General features: G+C 40.3%; 1 protein-coding gene across 3 annotated transcripts; it reads right to left on the minus strand.

Moving 5' to 3' along the window:
- Nucleotides 1–357: 357 nt before the first annotated feature.
- On the minus strand, nt 358–16,915 carry marco (macrophage receptor with collagenous structure). Of its 3 annotated transcripts, none has more exons than XM_032567416.1 (13): nt 16,709–16,915; nt 15,592–15,690; nt 15,262–15,410; nt 14,904–15,021; nt 14,711–14,773; nt 10,212–10,301; nt 9,552–9,623; nt 9,344–9,361; nt 8,681–8,761; nt 3,077–3,112; nt 2,919–2,963; nt 2,165–2,329; nt 358–1,469 (listed from the first exon to the last, which is right to left on the minus strand). In XM_032567416.1, exons 1-13 carry the CDS (start codon nt 16,809–16,811, stop codon nt 1,339–1,341), a joined length of 1,170 nt encoding a protein of 389 aa, XP_032423307.1. In that variant the 5' UTR covers nt 16,812–16,915; the 3' UTR covers nt 358–1,338. The 3 variants fall into 3 exon arrangements, with proteins under 3 accessions (XP_032423307.1, XP_032423306.1, XP_032423309.1); XM_032567415.1 differs by having other exon boundaries at nt 9,317–9,361; nt 16,709–16,912; XM_032567418.1 differs by lacking the exon at nt 9,344–9,361.
- Nucleotides 16,916–18,052: the final 1,137 nt, after the last annotated feature.

The raw sequence follows: 18,052 nt of genomic DNA on the forward strand, positions 1-18,052 counted from the left end.
CAAAAAAAAATTCATATCAGCCAAAATCAAAATTGGCAGGTCAGACTTTTTAAAGATCAGTAACCAGGGATCGGCCAGAAAACTGCAGTCGGTGCAGCCCAACTTAAGATGGAATACATATGCACATATTCATGACATTCTTTGATTAAATTAATTACTTTTAGGTGTAATTACAATAGATAAAAATTGTATTTATATCAGCTGAGTCATTCTCTCTTGAGAATGTGGATCAGTACTGGGTTGATTCTGTCTTCAAACTATTTTAATTGCAGAAGTTTCACCTAAGTTGATGTAAAAATACAGTTTGTTTTAGATGCATAAATTATCAGCACCAAACAACATATCGTCAACTACAGCTTAGAGTAGCTCATCGATTTATTAATGCAGTAGCCATGTAGCCTGATGGAAAAACAGTTTGCTAGACAATATCAAACATTGAGAAGTTTTAATTATTGATATCAAACGTTATCAAACATGTTTTGAAGGCAAAATATCTCAGGAACATCCAGGGTCAACCACGAGAATCAAGTCATTTAAAGTTCAAACTTAGCTTCACACAAATACAAACATTTGTGCTATCAAGCTAATTTTCAATTAGCACTTCCACAAATCTTCCTGATAAACATTACATTACCAACACACATTAAAACATACTTTTATCTTGACTTTTTCTCCAGTCTTCCTCTTTCTTTTCTCTCTCCCTGAAGGATAAATCATTTTTTGTGACATTGTTTTGATAACTTATCTTCTGCCGATGCTTTGGAGGTTTGGATGCGCTCTGCACAGCAGCTCATATTACCGTTCAGTGCGGTACCTACCGCGCCCTCCAGGGGGCCCCAAGAGCAATTTATTTATTTTTCTTTTTGCCCATATAAGAAAGATTTCTACATATATTATCAAACATATATTATTGTTAAAAAAATCACAACTTTATCATGAATTTATGTGTTTTTGTTAATATAATCACACAGAAATCATTACTAAAAAAAAAAAAAATCTGTTCCACTTAGGGGGCCCCCTAGCGCCCCGGCGCCCTAAGCGGCTGCTTAGTTTGCTTATGCTTTGGGCTGGCCCTGGTGTAATGTATCATCTGTGGAATGATCAATGCCAAATACACCCAAGAAGGTCAGATGTTAAGTTAAGCCAATTGCAGGGGAAGTTTTTTCATTCATAATATGGGACCTACTCCGAGAAAATAGTGCCTCTAAAGTTATGGTCCAATAGTGTATAACTCAAGCGATATGACTGGAAAGAAAAACATGGAATAATGTGATAAATTTCAGTCTAACATAAGGACTACAAAGTTAAGTTTTGCACAGTTTAATCTCTCTTCTGCGTCTATGTACATTGTACTCCCACGTCCTCATCATGACTACAGTTATGAACACCAACTTCACTGTGTGGACAGTCAAAGATGTCAGACTCTGCTCCTGTGCATTGCAGCTCATCCAACAAGATCCTACCGGTACCTAAAAACAGACATGCATTAATGAGACACTTCTTTAAAGAAATCTTTATTTAAGTACCTGGCTAGTCATAGGACGGTATTTTGTTCGTTCACTTCTATTTATGTTCTACTTATGGCACAATTTATTTTGATTTGAACTATATTATCTCAGAAAATATCAGGAGAATGGTGATTCCCAAAAAGTATTAAGAAAAGATTTTGATGAAGGCCTCTCTCTATGTACTGAAGAGTGCTGCATCTCTCAGATCAGTCAATTGGCTTTTTGATCATTTTCTACTTCTCTACTAGGGTACTACTTTACTTCTGAAATGAAAATCAGCTAATGTTTGTTCTGCTTCTTAACTACTTGTATTTGTATTTCCATTTTACACATTTTTTTTCCACATCTGAGTGAAAAAGCATCCAAAGTATACACACATTTACACAATAATGGTGACAAGCTACAGTGTAGCTACAGCTGTCCTATACTGAGTGATGGTGAGTCTGCCATTCAATCTCAGCCACCAGGCCTTCTCACCACCAGCAGGTAAGGCAGGTGAAGTGTCTTGCACAAGGGCACAATGACAGACGGACGAACCAGCAACCCCCCAGTTATAGGATAAAGCCCTACCTCCTCAGCCACTGCTGCCATATGGCCCCCCAAAAATGGAGAATTAAGATCTCCGACTGAAAAATAGGCTGAGCATGCTTGCTTACCTGGGGTAGCAGTGAAGGTGGAAACAACAGACTGGAACCCTAGCATCTTACAGATCACTCTCCCATCTAAAGTTCCAAAGCTGTCATCACAAATGGTGCCCCAGATGTCACTGTGCATGACTTCCACTCGTCCTCTGTTTTTTCCAGGCACTAGACGCACTTTGACTGGGGAGGCACAAAGTTTAAGATTTAAAGTCATTTGGATGTGAATTAACACTAATAGAAATGACTAACTGTAAAAGAAAACACATACTAGCCAGTATCAGATAAAGAAGCATTGTAATGTCTGAATTCTGATTGGCCATATTTCACATATGTTGGAGGAATGGAAAGATGTATAAAAAGAAAAACTAGAAGCAACTGACAGAGTGCGGGGTAACTGCACTCTGTCTGTATATATGAATATATAACTGTTTTATATATAAAACAGTTGTATGTAGAAAAAAAACCTGTGTCAAGCAATGATTTATTAATGGCTAATCACTTAATAATTCTATCCACTTTAAGTGTAATAAAGGGAGCTGGAAAAAGCTGGAATGGAGACCACACAGATTGCAGGACTGTTCTGAACCACACTTTCCCATACTTTTACTAATTACCACTTTCTCCTACTCTCCAAAATAGTAACTATGATTTCTTACCCCATTAATTTGGTTTAGTTGATATTTACATCAACAGATCAATTATGTCAAACGTCTTTTTGTTTTTCGTAGCTGCTGTGTTTAAACTGTGCTCTCTGCTATAAGTTACTTACTCTGTTTTCCTGACTCGCCCTTTTCTCCTTGCAGTCCAGGTTGACCTGTGGGTTTGAGGGAGTGGAGGAAAAAATATTACAGCTAATTCAGTTGATTAAATAGTTGGTAAAAGTTCACAACAAAATTAATCTTAGGGTTTGACTAAGTATGTACATACCCTGAGTCCCATTAAATCCAACAGGTCCTCTTGCACCTGGTAAAACAATACAAAGCACAAACAATACATTGAAACAAAAGCTGTTGGGATTTTTTTAAAAACACATCTTTTCAAGCATTGTAAAAAAAAAAAACTTTGCTGAAAGCCAGACAGTTGAGAGAAAGATTCATAATTTTTCATAATTTTCTTTCAAGTCAGAAGGTTACAAACATTAAGATGATTATACCCTTAAACAACATGGGAAAGTCCTTGTGATAATGACATGGTTCTGTGAGCCTCTGTCACTTCCCAACATTTAATTCATTAGTGAATTACTTGTCTTTTATAGAAACACTTGTTCTGTGCCATCAAGGCATAGAACCAGCTTTGTGAGGAACTAAATCGGTAATTTATGCCTTATTGTATCCCTCCACTAAGTTTGACTATGTTGGTTTTGCTTTCAGGATAACAACTGATGCTGCCAGCTCCATTGCTTGAAACAGATGACACTAAATGGTTTTTGCTACCCAATATTTGGTCCATGAATGGAAGATAAAGAAAAGACATGCAGAGATGATGCAGTTTTGAACTCTTTTGTTTGCCATTCTGCAGGAAACTAACCGAAAGAACAACATAGGTCTATTTCATTCACATAAAAAAAATTGTCAGTGTGTTTTAATAGAATTTGTGCTTTGTTGAGTAGGAACATCATTGTGGGCTAACTCCCTTATGACCAAAAATCTCAACTTTGATTTAATGTCTGTAAAATGCTAAGCATTGTCTGACAATGGCAGAATCCATCTGCATACTTGTCATTGACCTATATTTTTTAAAACTTTATTTAAGACAACATAAAAAAGAGAGAAGTACTTCAAATTGGAGCTCTAAGCATGGTTCATAAAATTTAGGTAGTCAGCTATGAGCATGAATATTGAATTACATTTAGAACTAATTCTTGATAAAAATAACTGGATCTCCTAAGGTCTAGTTTATACTTGGGGACAATTTGTAGATGCTTGACAGCACCATGCTCAATGTTTATCTGATCAAAGGATATGCAAAGAAACAGCCTGGGAATGATCAGCTGTCAATCTGTCCAATCAGGAAGAAGACTGCTGCAGTGTTCTGGAGATGGACATGCTTTGTGAAGATTTGGTCTTACATGGGTCAGTCAAAGAATAGAATAGAATAGAATAGAATAGAATAGAATAGAATTCAACTTTATTGTCATTGCACTGTCACAAGTACAAGCAACGAGATGTAGTTTGCATCTATCCAGAAGTGCTCTACGAGATATAAATATTCATTTACAGATGTACAAGACTATGTATGTATGGACTATAAGGGGTTATAGCAAAGAGATATAGATATTGTGTATAAATATAAATATGGGAGCTATATGCACAGATTATACAGAATATACAAGAATGTTAGGGAATGGATTATAGATAAATAATGGCAGATAAAATTTACAGGTTGTATGTGTGTGTGAAGAAAACAGTCCGTGATGTGTGTGTGTGTGTGAGGATAGTCCATGTGTTATTGTTGTATGAGAGGATAGGGGAGTACAGTCCTTATAGTTTATGTTTTATGTCAGGAGGCGTTCAAAAGCGTGACAGCTGTGGGAAAGAAGCTGTTCCGGTGCCTGGTGGTTCTGGTCCGTAGGCTTCTGTAACGCCTCCCAGAGGGCAGGAGGGAAAAGAGTGTGTGTGCTGGGTGAGTGGAGTCCTTTGTGATTTTCCCAGCCCTTTTCAAACACCGCTTCCTGTAGATGTCCTTGATGGCAGGGAGCGGTGCCCCGGCAATATACTGGGCAGTTTTCACCACCCTCTGCAGCGCCTGCCGGTCGGAGACAGAGCAGTTCCCGTACCAAGCTGTAATACAGTTGGTGAGGATGCTCTCGATGGTGCAGTGGTAGAAGTTCGTGAGGATCTCTGAGGACAGGTGGTTCTTCCTCAGGGTCCTCATGAAGAAGAGGCGCTGATTTGCCTTCTTAATGAGTTTGGAGCAGCTGGTCGTCCAAGTCAGGTCCTCGCAGATGTGGACTCCCAGGAACTTAAAGGTGTCCACACGCTCCACCACTGTCCCCTTAATGTGAATGGGTGGATGTGGGTCAGCGTTCCTCCTGAAGTCCACGATAAGCTCCTTGGTCTTCTCGGTGTTCAGCTGCAGGTTGTTTTTGTCGCACCACTCAGCCAGACGGTCTACCTCCTCCTTGTAAGCGGCCTCGTCATTATCTCTGATGAGGCCGATCACCGTGGTGTCGTCTGCGAACTTGATGATGGCGTTAGAGCCATGGACAGGTCTGCAGTCATAGGTGAAGAGGGAGTAGAGGAAGGCTTCTACTTCCTCTATCACACAGCCTTGTGGCACTCTGGTGATTATGATGATGGTGGATGAGAAGTGGTTGTCCAGCCGGACATGTTGAGGTCGACTGGTCAGGAAGTCGAGCAACCAGTTACACATGAGTGGACTGATGCCGAGGAAGATGACTGATTCCAAAAGCAATATAAAAAGCAAAATTATAGTTTTCAAATGTAATCTTGGATTAACAGTTTATATGCTGATAAAATGTTCTTTGGGTTAGAGAGGACCAGCCACAGTTTATTTATCTCAGATCCACTGTTAGTGGCTGCAGGCCCCACATAATCTGTAGTGAAAGGGAATTTTCTTCTTTTTGTCTTCTCACACCAGAATGGAATGCAAAGAATGAAAATTACTTTCTCTGTTGTGTAGATAGAACGTAAAGCTGACATTGTGGCGGATGTGTAGTGGTTATAAAACTATTTTAGACAACCAAAAGGGAAAACGAGATCTAGTGATCTGCGATCGATTATTTTGGTCTTTCAAGTTCAGTGCTACAGACAGATACAGTAAAACGTAGCCTAAGTTTAATGAAGTTTAAAAACAATGTATTTTTCTTTAATGTTACTTTTCCGGCTATGTTTGTTTATAATTCCTGAAAAGTTCAACCTTTTAGATTTTAAGTTATGAGAGTTTAATCATTCGAGTTTCGATTGGTTTTGTCTGATCGTATGTAGGGGAACGCGACGCTTCTGCTCCTCCATTACAACACTGGAGACGAAAGCAGTGACATCGTGTCCGTGTTTTTATTATTCCCCTACAGGTAGAGTCCTTACTCATAAGGGGCGTAACTGATGCAATGTATATATTTCACACTTGAATGTATATTTTATTGTGAAGGGGACGCACGTATTGTGCTAAAGTAACTGACCGCCGCTGGACATGGCTAACGGCACCCCAATTCACACTTTTGGATCGAGGTTGGTGACTGTCTGTTTCAACAGACGTCAGTTTCAGTGGGACTTTGTAATAACTTCTGTGTCTTTACCAATTTTGTGTGTGGATTTTTTGTGTGCTTTTAGGTTATTAGTACATGTTGCTAATAGCTGCTTAATAGATGCTGTATCTTTTGATACATACCCCTGTAAACTTGGCGGCCATCGACCCCTCGCCAACATGCTTGCCACAGGTGATGAGTATCAGCGTCTGTTAGCAGAGTTCCCATCTTTAACGGTTCCCACATTTTCTGCTACCTTGGCAAAGCATGGGGTTGAACATTGTACACCTAGGGTCGGTCGACCGGTTTTTGCGCGAGCGCGCCGCCTAGACACCGCTAAGTTAGCAATAGCGAAAGAGGAGTTTGCAAACATGAAGCGTCTTGGCATTGAACGGCGCTCCAAAAGTCCATGGACATCTCGTTGCACATGGTTCCCAAAGCAGACAAGGTTTGGCGATCCTGTGGGGATTTTTGGCGCCTTAACAACGCAACCAGTAATGACAGGTACCCAATTCCTCACATTCAGGACTTTTCTGCCCGCCTGGCTGGAGCAACCGTTTCTCTAAGGTGGACTTGGTGCAAAGTTACCATCAGGTGCCAGTGCATCCTTTAGATTTACCCAAAACCGCAGTTATCACGCCTTTTGGTCTTTATGAGTTTTTACTGATGCCCTTCGGTCTTAAAGGCGCAGCGCAGACTTTCCAGCGGCTTATGGATTTGGTCCTGCAGGGTATTCCGTTTTTGTTCGTCTATTTGGACGACATATTGGTGGCTAGTCCCTCTGCGGAAGAACACATGATGCACCTTGGTCAGCTGTTTATTAGACTCAGTGAACATGGCCTGATTGTGAACCCAGCTAAATGCCAGTTTGGTCTGCCTGTTGTTGAGTTCCTGGGACACAAAATGTCTTTCTCAAGGGGCGATTCCCCTAGCTGCAAAGGTTGAAACAGTTTCTGCTATTCCCCGCCCTTCCTCAGTGAAGCCCCTGCAGGAGTTTTTGGGGATGGTAAACTTTTATAACCGTTTCATCCCACGGTCAGCTAACCTCGTGCACCCATTGTATGAAGCACTTAGAGACAAAAAATTGGACCAGCAGATAGAGTGGACCCCCGAGAGGGTGCATGCATTCGATGATGCCAAAAAGGCTTTTGGCCTATCCATCTCCAGTGCCTCCCGTGGCTCTGACAACTGATGCCTCTGATTATGCAGTTGGGGCCATTGCTCACAATGGGTCAGACCCATTGCTCACAATGCCCTGGCTGGGGCATTTATCTCCTCCTGGGTGTCCCGGTTTGGTGTGCCATTGGACTTGACCTCTGACAGAGGTCCCCAGTTCCCTTCAGAGTTGTGGACTGCAGTGGCAGAGAGCCTTTTGGTTAAACACCACCGTACTGCTGCCTACCATCCGCAGGCCAATGGTCTTTGTGAGAAGTTCCACTGCACAATGAAGGCTGCATTGCGGGGCTCGTTGGTGGATAACAGCTGGATAGATCGCCTGCCTTGGGTTCTTTTGGGCCTGAGTTCAGCTCCAAAAGAGTACCTGCGGTTGTGTTTAGCTGAGTTGGTCCAGGGCCAGCCTTTGAGGGTACCAGGGGAATTTCTTCCAGGTCCAGCGGGTTCGGTTGATTCCCAGGGGAGTAAAACAGTTCTAATTGGGGAATCTAGATCTTTTGCCCCGTTGGCAGCACATCACTGCCTTCCACAGGTGTTTGTGCCAAAGGACCTAATGTCTGCCGAGTATGTATTTATTTGCCGTGACTCACACCACTCACCACTTCAGCCTCCATACGATGGTCCATTCCATGTTTTGGAGAGGGGACCTAAGGATTTTTTGGTGGAGTTGGGGGATAATCAGGAGAATATTTCAGTGGACCGTTTGAAGCCAGCTCATGTGTTACCAGGGGACCCAGTTGAGTTGGCTCAGCCACCTTGCCGTGGTCGTCCCCCAGTTTCTTTACCCACTCTTCCAGGTCCTCCCTTTCCAGCTGGTTTGTCCCCCTCAGATGGACAGTTTGGTAGCAGTCGATCTGGAGAATTATATTTACGTCTTTTTCTGCTGACTTCCACAACATGACATTTTTTCTTTCTCCCATTATTGTCGCAGTTAGCAAATATATATAAATGCAGTAGTCCTAACTGACCAAAAATATGGTAAGGAATAAGGTGATTGAATCATTTTATACATTACTGTAGAGTCTGTATATCTGTAAACAGATTGTATTATATGCACTTGTTTTCTGTCACTTCTAAATCCTGTCATATAAACAAACTATGACTTAAATGCTCTGCAACTATATATTGTGGAATGTGAATAAGCAGATGACCTGGGGGTCCCCGAGGGCCAACACTTCCAGGGTCTCCTTTTTGTCCTTTTAATCCAGGTGAACCAGGCAATCCAGACTCCCCTGCAGAAATGAAGAACAAAATGTATTGCATAAATACATACGCCTTTACAAACATTCTGTTGTTGCTAGGATACAGACACAACACCCCAATGCATTTGTGACAATATCTGGTGATTTTAATCATGCCTCACTCTCTTCAACACTGCCAACATTTCACCAGTTTGTCAGTTGCTCCACTCTTGAAGCAAGATTTTGGATTTGCTTTATGCTAATGTCTCCTCTGGAGAAATCAGATCATAATATTGATGATTTCTGCTCTGATTATGAACCCCTTGTTAAAGGGCTACCTGTTAGGAAGATGGCTGTTAGGAGGTGGTAACAGGAAGACATTAACACAGTGGTGCTCAAAGTGGGTCCTCGAGGGCCGGCATCCCTCGTGTTTTAGTCTCTCCCTGGTTTAACGCACCTGGATCCAATGATGGCTCATTAGAAGGCCTAAGAAGAACACTGACCTGCTGAGAAGGTTGTTATTACCACCAGGGAGAGAACTAAAACAGGATGTCGGCCCTCCAGGACCCTCTTTGGGCATCAATGCATTAACACAATTTTGGACACCTTTCTGTCCAGACATTCCAGAGTCACCTTTTTCTCCACGAGGGCCTGTAGTCATAAAAATAGATAACACAAGACAAAAACTGTAAGGAAATTGTCTACTGCTAAACCAGAGGGACAATAATTTATGAAAGAAACAAAAAAAAAGCTTTACATGCTGACAGGCAAGGTCAGTATGTATTCATTCTTATGAACTACCATTCATAAGAATACCCTAACCCCTAACCTACAACCTTACCTGGGGCTCCTGAGTCCCCTGGCTCCCCCTTATTGCCTGGTGCTCCTGGATTCCCTGCTGAACCTGTGGGACCTACAGTGGCACACACACACATGCGCAAGCATAAAAAAATACACACACCAAGACCAGCTGTTTGATATTTTTCAAGATTTTTTTGTTTGACCAATATGCCATCTGTGAAAATATGTTTTGTCTTCCCTTTAAATAGCAGCATGTCAGCAATATTACTGATGATCATCACAGATTAAAGGGGGAAGAGACACTTCAATATTTCACAATCCGCTGACACATTTTCTGTTCAGGAGTTAAAGGAGTTCATATATCTATCCTTATTAAGCATGTAAAGCAAGAGATAAGTTTAATTTGCTTTTAATTTTAGTTCACTGAACTCCAGTTTTAGTTCCGTTTTCCCTTATGACAGTAAGGGTAAACAGGACTGTTTCCTCACACTGTCCTGTGATGGAGTGTGAATTCCGCTTTTTACCCACTGATCTCTAGACATAGATCCCAGCTGACTGGGACTGGGACATAGAAAAGTACCAACAGAGAAGATGGTTCTATATGTCAGCCATAACAAAGATTATGCCAATTTCAATTTGCAAATTTCTTTGACCACTTTCCATACATACATCATTAGAGTAACTGAAAACTAAAACTCACCAACTTCACCAGCAGCTCCCTGTTCTCCTTTTCCCCCTTTAAGTCCTGTTTCACCCTTTTGACCAGAATGGCCAGGAACCCCACTGTCACCTGTCAAAAAGAAGCACTACATACAACCCTTTTCTGTTGTGTACAACGCATCACATGAAATGAAAGCATCTTACGACACTTTCCAGTGGCAAGTTGCTCTCTATTACTATGGAAGCCCGTTTCCGCCACTCTGTTAAAATAAATAAATAAATAATCTCAAAATAATGAGAAACTATCTCATTATTTTTGAGATACTATCTCATTGCTATCTCATTAGCAATGAGATAGTAATGAGATAGTATTTTGAGATACCATCTCATTATAATGAGATACTATCTCTGTTCGTGGCTATCTCATCACCGGGAGGTGCTGGTGCCTTCCGGATGAGCGGCGGGGTCACCCTGGAGAGGTCGCCAGTCTGTCACTTAAAATTTTAATAGAGGATAGTGTGCCTGGTGTAATAGCATGAATTACCACTTTTTTGTACCAGTTGGTCACAAGGCATTTATTTACAGGAGTATTTGGTTCGGAAATTTACAGTCCAAATGTAAACCTCCAAGCGCTTGAGGAGGGAGGAGTAGAGAAGAAAACAAGAACAACTGTGGCAGTTACTATACTGCTAAGGAAAACTGTAAAGTCAGGTTTCCAAAATTTGTAACACAGTTTTTCTCCAACAAAGGTGAGTACATAGACTGTGAGAGATTATCAACCATTTAGCACAGTTAGCTTAGCTACAGACTACTGTTGGCCTCCATTTCATTTAATGAATGAAGGAACAAATCTACCACCATATTCATATATTTAACTTGCACCTATACCTTCTTAACAGGTGAGTCAGTCAGTAGCAGCTCTGAGCCCGATACCAGCATAACCTTTAACCCCTGTACCAGTGAAAAAAGGTGAGCAACACTGTGTTCAATGACAAGCTAGTTAGCATCATTACAGGGAGTCTAGGGATTTCTCTCTCTTTGCTCTTTTTATAATTTCACAACAAAGGTATGTTACCATAGCAACAAGATTGTTGCTATGGTAACATAGCACCAGATGATGTTCTCAGTTTAATCTTTGAGTTTTAGCTGTTCCTTAATGCATCTTAGTAAACAACAATTACATTTGACTGCTCAGTCAATTAAACTTCCAGATTTCACTAAATCCAAGGTGAAATGGGTTAGGGAATGGATTAGTGGATTAGCACATTAGTGGTGCTGATGTTTGCAGCAAGAGGGGCCCCTAAATCAAATTCTGCTCAAGGCCTCATTCAGCATTGGACTGGCCCTACATGATGAGCTAGACCTGCAGCACAGCGCATCTCTGCTGCTGGATGTAGAGGGACAAAAGGGAGATTTAATTTTTGTGGCTTTAGTAGCTCTTTCATTTTGTGTCTATTGAGTTTTTAATAAGCACCACAGAGATTGCTTTGGTTGCCCAACCTTCATGGAACAAGCTGCTCTGAGCTTCGTGCGGCTGCGCAGCAACTCTACCTGAGTTTAAGTAGACAAAGCATTTGATATACATCATGTTGCCACAAAAAAGAAACTGACATAAAAATAAACCAGCTGTCACGAGGCGAGCGCGAAAGCTCCTCCACGGTCTGAACCACCGGGCAATAATGCACCGGCTAACCAGGAATTCAGACTTTATCAACGCAGAGAGAGACAGAGTGTTGAGATGCAAATGCACGCGCCACATGCTTTGTAATGCTTTGTTCACAAAGAAATATTCTCAACGCATGCTCAACGCACACCTCTGTACCTATCAGCATCCTGTATATACTTCCATTTGGTAAAATGATCAGATAAGAGGAGTACAATTCCACTGTTTTACTCATGATACACAAACTTTAGACATGTTTTCAGAACGTAGACATTTGGATAACTTTCAGACAAAACAAACGTTTAAAACAGACCAAGTTTCTTTTTTATGGAAAAGAAACTTAGTCTGTCAATTACACATCTAGAGGGTATTAAAGGACCTTTGTGTTATTTTTAACAAGGATGTTTCTTGCTTAATATTCTAATTAGAATATTATGCAAAAGAGTAATATTTCTTTCCTCTCATCTCAGAAAGTGAAACTTGTGTATTATATAGAATCATCATACATGGAGTATATTCCAAACTTTTTGTTCCTGTAATTTTGATTAATATATTTATCAGATATAAATGAGAAGCCAAAAGTTTGTATCTCAGAAAATGAAAACAGTCTGGAAAATGAGATTAATGGAAATTTATGGAGTCGCATCCTCATCAGCTAATTAACTCAAAACAACTGCAATGGTTTCCTGAGCCTTTAATGTTTAAATAGACTCTCACTGTGGGTCAGTCAGCTTCACAATTAGGGGAAGACTGCTGTCCAGAAGACAATCATTGATGGCCTTCACAAGGAGGAGAAGACACAAGAGACCATTGGTGAAGAAGCTGGTTGTTCACAGATTACTGTATCTAAGGATATTACTATAAAATTGAGTGAAAGGAAGAAGTGTGGTAGGAAAAGATGCACCAGCAACAGGGAGAACTGGAGCTATGAGAGGATTATCAAGTGAAATCTATTCCATAAAATCCACCAAACACAGGTGAATACAGGTCTGGTCCACTGGGTTCTCTGAAGTCCACACTCAAAGGACATGCTAAAGCACTTCATGCTCATTTCTGCTGACAATCTGGATGGAGATGCTGATTTTATTTTCCAGCAGAAATTGGTAGCTGCCAAAGATATCAAAAGCTGGTTCAATGACCAGCTTCTGCAACCGAGGATCGGACCGCCAGGGCCCCTTCCCTCGGCCAGCACCTATCCCACACTGCACTCAACCCCTTTGGCTGAATGCAGCCTACTGTTGGCCTCCATTTCATTGAACCAGGTCATTGGGTTGAGCTGAACCCGGTTCCTGAACGCCTCATCCACCGTGGTTCTGAAGGCCCACATAAACCGGGTCAAACAGAACCTTTGCTGTTAATGAAAGCAAAGGTTCATGGGCTCATGGGAGGGGGGACCAATGTCTCCTCTTCGGGCTGAGCCCTGCCAGGCTCCATGGGTAAAAGCCCGGCCACCAGGCGCTTGTCATTGTGCTCCACCTCCAGGCCTGGCTCCAGAGTGGGGCCCTGGTGACCTGCATCTGGGTGAGGGAACTAGAGGGAACTAGATCCATTGTTATTAGTCATCATAAGGGGTCTTCAGGCTGCGCTTGGTCTGGTTCTTCACCTAGGACCTGCTGCCTTGGGTGACCCTGCCAGCGGCATAAAGCCCCAGACAGCATAGCTCCTCAGATCATATGGACACTCAAACCCCTCCACCACGATAAGGTGGCAGCCCACGGAGAGGCCAAGGAGAAGCGGCCAAAATGGCTACCGTGATACAGGAAATTTATGGAAAAACACTAATATGGGAGCATGGCAGGAAAGAGGGGTAAATACGGTAGTTTCCCAGCCAAAACAGAAGACTTGACAGATATGACCTGAAGTCAGCCATAAGCTGTATGGGCTTCCATCCCATCTGTGCAGTGCAACAGACAGGTTGCCTCCATGCCACGCCACATTGATGTAGTATTTCATGCAAGAGGAAACCCGACCAAGTAATCAAGAAATGTTCATACTGGACATTTGTGTTAAAAACGTCTGTCTTTGATAGCGGATATTATAATTTTCTGACATTAGCTTTTGGTTTTCTTTACTTGTACGCTATATTCATAAACAATGCAAAACACAAAAGTTTCAGATATTTCACTCCACAAGTAATGAATTTCAATAAAATATCCATTTCACTTTCTGAGGTGAATGGTAAGCAATATTGCAGTTTCACACAATATTGTAATTTTTTTAGTTCCAGTTCATATCCAGAACTAAAGGAGCCTTTTAGATGAAACATCATCAAGAAACAAGTTCACTTGTGGCTATTTAAGCACTTAGGATGAAAACATGGATTCATTTATTAATAAATGGAAAAAATATATTTTAGCACAAGGCCACCTGTGAAACAAATTGATCTGGATTCTGTCCAAGAGAGTAAATCTCCATGTCCATATTTTTTGTGAAATCAAATCAAGAGCAAAGCAACTATAACAAACGCCAATAAACTTTTAAAATCGGTTCTTATTAGTCATGTAACAAGACAAACTCTCTCCTGAGTGGTTGCATCCTTGGCATACCAGCAGCAAAAGCAGGGTTCTAAGGCTGGAGTGATCACATATTTTAACTAATCATAATTCTCACAGGTCATGTTATGTGAGACTAACTGTAATTACTGTATTCAAACTATATCTCTAATTGTCCAAAGACCAAATTAAACCACATATCAACCACTGCTGCAGTGTAAAACCCCTTGAAATAGTTTTTTTTTTTGTTAACAACATGCCAAAAACCAAATGTGAGCAGTAAGAGTGTGGCCAAACAAGACACTTGTTCTGAGAGATGCACTCAAAAATCTGAATGTGACTCTTCCCATTCATGTTAGTAATGTCCAGTTAAGATGGACTCACCTTTTGGGCCTCTCTCTCCTTTTGGACCTTGTAGTCCGGGTACTCCGTTTGTACCTGGTGGGCCTAAAAGCACAAAATAAAGTTATTCAAGAGATATATTTGACCTCAGATTGGTTTCTCAACACAAATGTTACTGTATGTAACTATGATGTAAATTTTTAACAAATGTACTCAACCATGCATATATATGTACCTGTTTTGATTTGAATGTTTGTTAGTTTGTTTTCCAGGTTGTGGTTGCTGGTATTGAGCAAGTTCAGGTCAGCCCTTAATCTTTGTAGCTGACCTTCCTCACCACACAGACTCTTGACCTGTTATCATGGTAACCAAAAGATATACAAATGGTTTACATGTTAATAATCAATAACATGTTACATATAGCCTAATTAAAATACTTACATTGGTCATTATAAGTTCTAACTTACTGGAAGACACATTTATATTTTGAGTTTTTGAAATTATTGTTTTTTTGACTCAAGTCTGCACCTCTGAAAACAAAACTCAGAACCAGCTGCGTTAATCTTCTGTGAAATATACAAATGTATGTGAACCTGATTTTGCAAAACCCGTAAGTGGCTCCTCAGACTGTTGGCTTCTTGGCTGTTGTTCTGGATAAGAAGGTTGAGGTCAAGGTCGTTGTTGCTGAGGGCGCTATGATGAGATGTTGGGCTCTGTGGCTCAGGGCTCGCTCCCAACACAACTACCGCCAGAAATAAAAAAGAAATAAAATAGCACTTCTTTCATTAAAAGATTTAAAGTTTTCAGGACTAACATAAGGTACATCATATTTACAATTTTCTTTAATTGTTGTATCTGAATTAAAACTATCTTAAATCCGAACTGTGATTTTAGTCCAGATTTTTTTGTCTAAATATTTGTACCTTTATAAATGAGAAAGGCATCAAGCGCTGTCTGTAAGATGACCCAGATAATTATCACAGTAAAACCCCAGTGTCTTCTGGAGGGGGCTGGTTTCAGATCTGAAACACAAAGAAAAAATGCACATTGACAGATGTTGATCTCTGTGAAGCAGGAGAGAGTTATTGCTTTGTTCGCTGTAGGAAGACATTTATAGTGCAGATCATCAAATAGAAAGAAATTCTCCTTGTTTTAAAGTAAGATATATTTGGGCGTGCCACTTAATTATTAGACAAGTTTATGTAACTGAAATGTTGAGCTACATTAGTTATTATAGTCTTACACATTTACAAATGCAGAGGAAATGTTTCAGCCTCTAGCAATATAAATAAACTGAACATATTAACTGGTAGAAGGTCTTACATGCCTTGAGCCAATGCTGTAACCAAGCAGGTATTAACTGAAGAAGGACTCAGTCAAGCTGCAACATTCTTATTCTTTTTTGCTAAATTAAGCCATATACCAGTTTATGTGTTCACTGCTCTTTTTACACTGTTCCGTTTTAAAGATTTGAATCTTTTCATTAAACTATGTGATTTAGGTAAGTAGTCCTTGTTGTGCATTCAGAATGACAAAGTTCTCCACATAAAGAGCAATTAATGAACATTTTTGCTGAAATTTAAAATTTGTGTAGTGAGGTGGTGATGCTGATTTTTATTGTACTTTTTGAAGTGTAACCCCACAAAATCAATTAATTGAAAATAGTAAAAAAAAAAAATAGTTCTTTGTGTTTCTTTCCTGCTTTCAACTGTTCATATAAATGTTGGCATTTGTTTTCTATTGGATTTCAGGTGAAAATTTTAACAAGCTGCACAAGTTATATTGTACAGTATGTGAAACTAAATCTAGTTATACTCATATTTGGTTTTTTGGAAATCTGCAAATTTTCTGTCATAACTACAGTCAAAAGCAAACATTTTGGCAAAGTAAATCTGGTCAGAGTAAAATGACAGCCTTTAGTTGTGTCCACTGTATGGAAATATCCACGGTTAGCTAACACCAGTAGTTTTTTGTGTGTAATTTCCCAATATCTAGAAGTTCTCCATTAATCTGTTGTGAGAGGTTCTCACTGGTGCTCACCATCATGCTGGAAGCTGTAGCGCTCGCTCCTGCTCAGCGACATGTCGAACAGTGGATTATAATGTGTGACCTGGTCCATTGTCTTGTCCACTGCTGTCTCCATTCTCACTACAGTTTAATGTCTGCCTTCCTCTTGCTTAAGTAGTTCTTGATGTTGGGAAAATGACTCCTCTCAGGATTGCAACATAAGACTCATGAAACTGCATAGATGAGCACAAAGAGGGGAAGTGGAAAAACTTTGATTTTGACTCTGTGTGTTGAAGGGCTGGGGTATTGTGGATTATTGTGGGGTATTGTGGGGTATTGTGGGGCAGCATTGGGCATTATAGGTACAGGATATTATTACAAATGTAATAACACCCTGTGTCTACGATACAGAGACAGAAATAAGCCCAACTCTTCTTTTCTGAGAATGTTGTATTAAATACTTTTAAAATGCAGTGGGGTTTTTCCCTCATCAACTCATTGGTATTTCTTTCTTTAATCAAGCTGGGAAGAAAATGCTGATGTGCCAATTTGATTTTTCAAAAGTACAAAATGTCCAAGCATGACTCGTTTTCTTTTAAATCAGAATGCAGAAGTTGCACAGTGTGGCACAATGCCATACAACATCTTCCAAAATCTTATGCTTTGGAAGGTGAAATCTGAGAAAGATTTCAGAACCTCCACTAATCAGCAAATGGAAAAAATGATCTGGAAAATTTATAGCACAGAGCAAATTCCATTTTCTCTGTCATATGTCTTCAAGAAAGGGGAAGAATACCAGTAAACTAGATGTCCTGTAATAACCTGTAGTCTTGCTTTCCTGACCAACAAGGAACTTGAAGGATAGAATCTGATGGACTCAGGATTCTTGATCTGATGTATTCCATTTACATCTGTTCATACATTTGCAGCCTTGTAGGCTCAACCTTACACACCTGTCTGTTATGATGAGCTTATCTGTCTGTCCTTATGTTTATTCTTTTTGTTTTGCTGTTGTTTTTAAAAAATAAAAATGAAGCCCATTTACTATTTCAATCAGAAGGAGTTTAAAATGTTTAAAACACACACACACCTTTTGATCAACATACACTTTTACTTTTGGGGGGATTGAGGGAAGGTATTATTATTTTTGGGTTTTTCATTTAGCCTTTTGGTAAAAGTAAAACTGAGTTTTTCAGCATATCCTAAAATAGAAACGCCAGTTCAGATCGAACTGCAAATTCCAGTTTGCTAAAGGAGACTGAGATATTTAAAAAGAATGATCCTAAAATGGTAATGATCTTTAAGGTACATAAAACTTTTTTACAGTATCTCACACAGCGGTGCCCCTGAAGCTTTGCTCATGGAGGGTGCTCTAGG

Source organism: Xiphophorus hellerii, chromosome 7 (genome assembly GCF_003331165.1).
Source record: "Xiphophorus hellerii strain 12219 chromosome 7, Xiphophorus_hellerii-4.1, whole genome shotgun sequence".
Taxonomy (NCBI): Eukaryota; Metazoa; Chordata; class Actinopteri; order Cyprinodontiformes; family Poeciliidae; genus Xiphophorus; species Xiphophorus hellerii.

Excerpts from the sequence above, each read along its gene's own strand:
- marco (XM_032567415.1), bottom strand. The coding sequence starts at position 16,811 with ATGGAGACAGCAGTGGACAAGACAATGGACCAGGTCACACATTATAAT. Across the intron at positions 9,362-9,551 it reads AGGGGACTCAGGAGCCCCAG|GCCCTCGTGGAGAAAAAGGT; the intron begins GTAAGGTTGTAG and ends TTATGACTACAG. Across the intron at positions 3,113-8,680 it reads TGGCCCTCGGGGACCCCCAG|GTGCAAGAGGACCTGTTGGA; the intron begins GTCATCTGCTTA and ends TTGTTTTACCAG.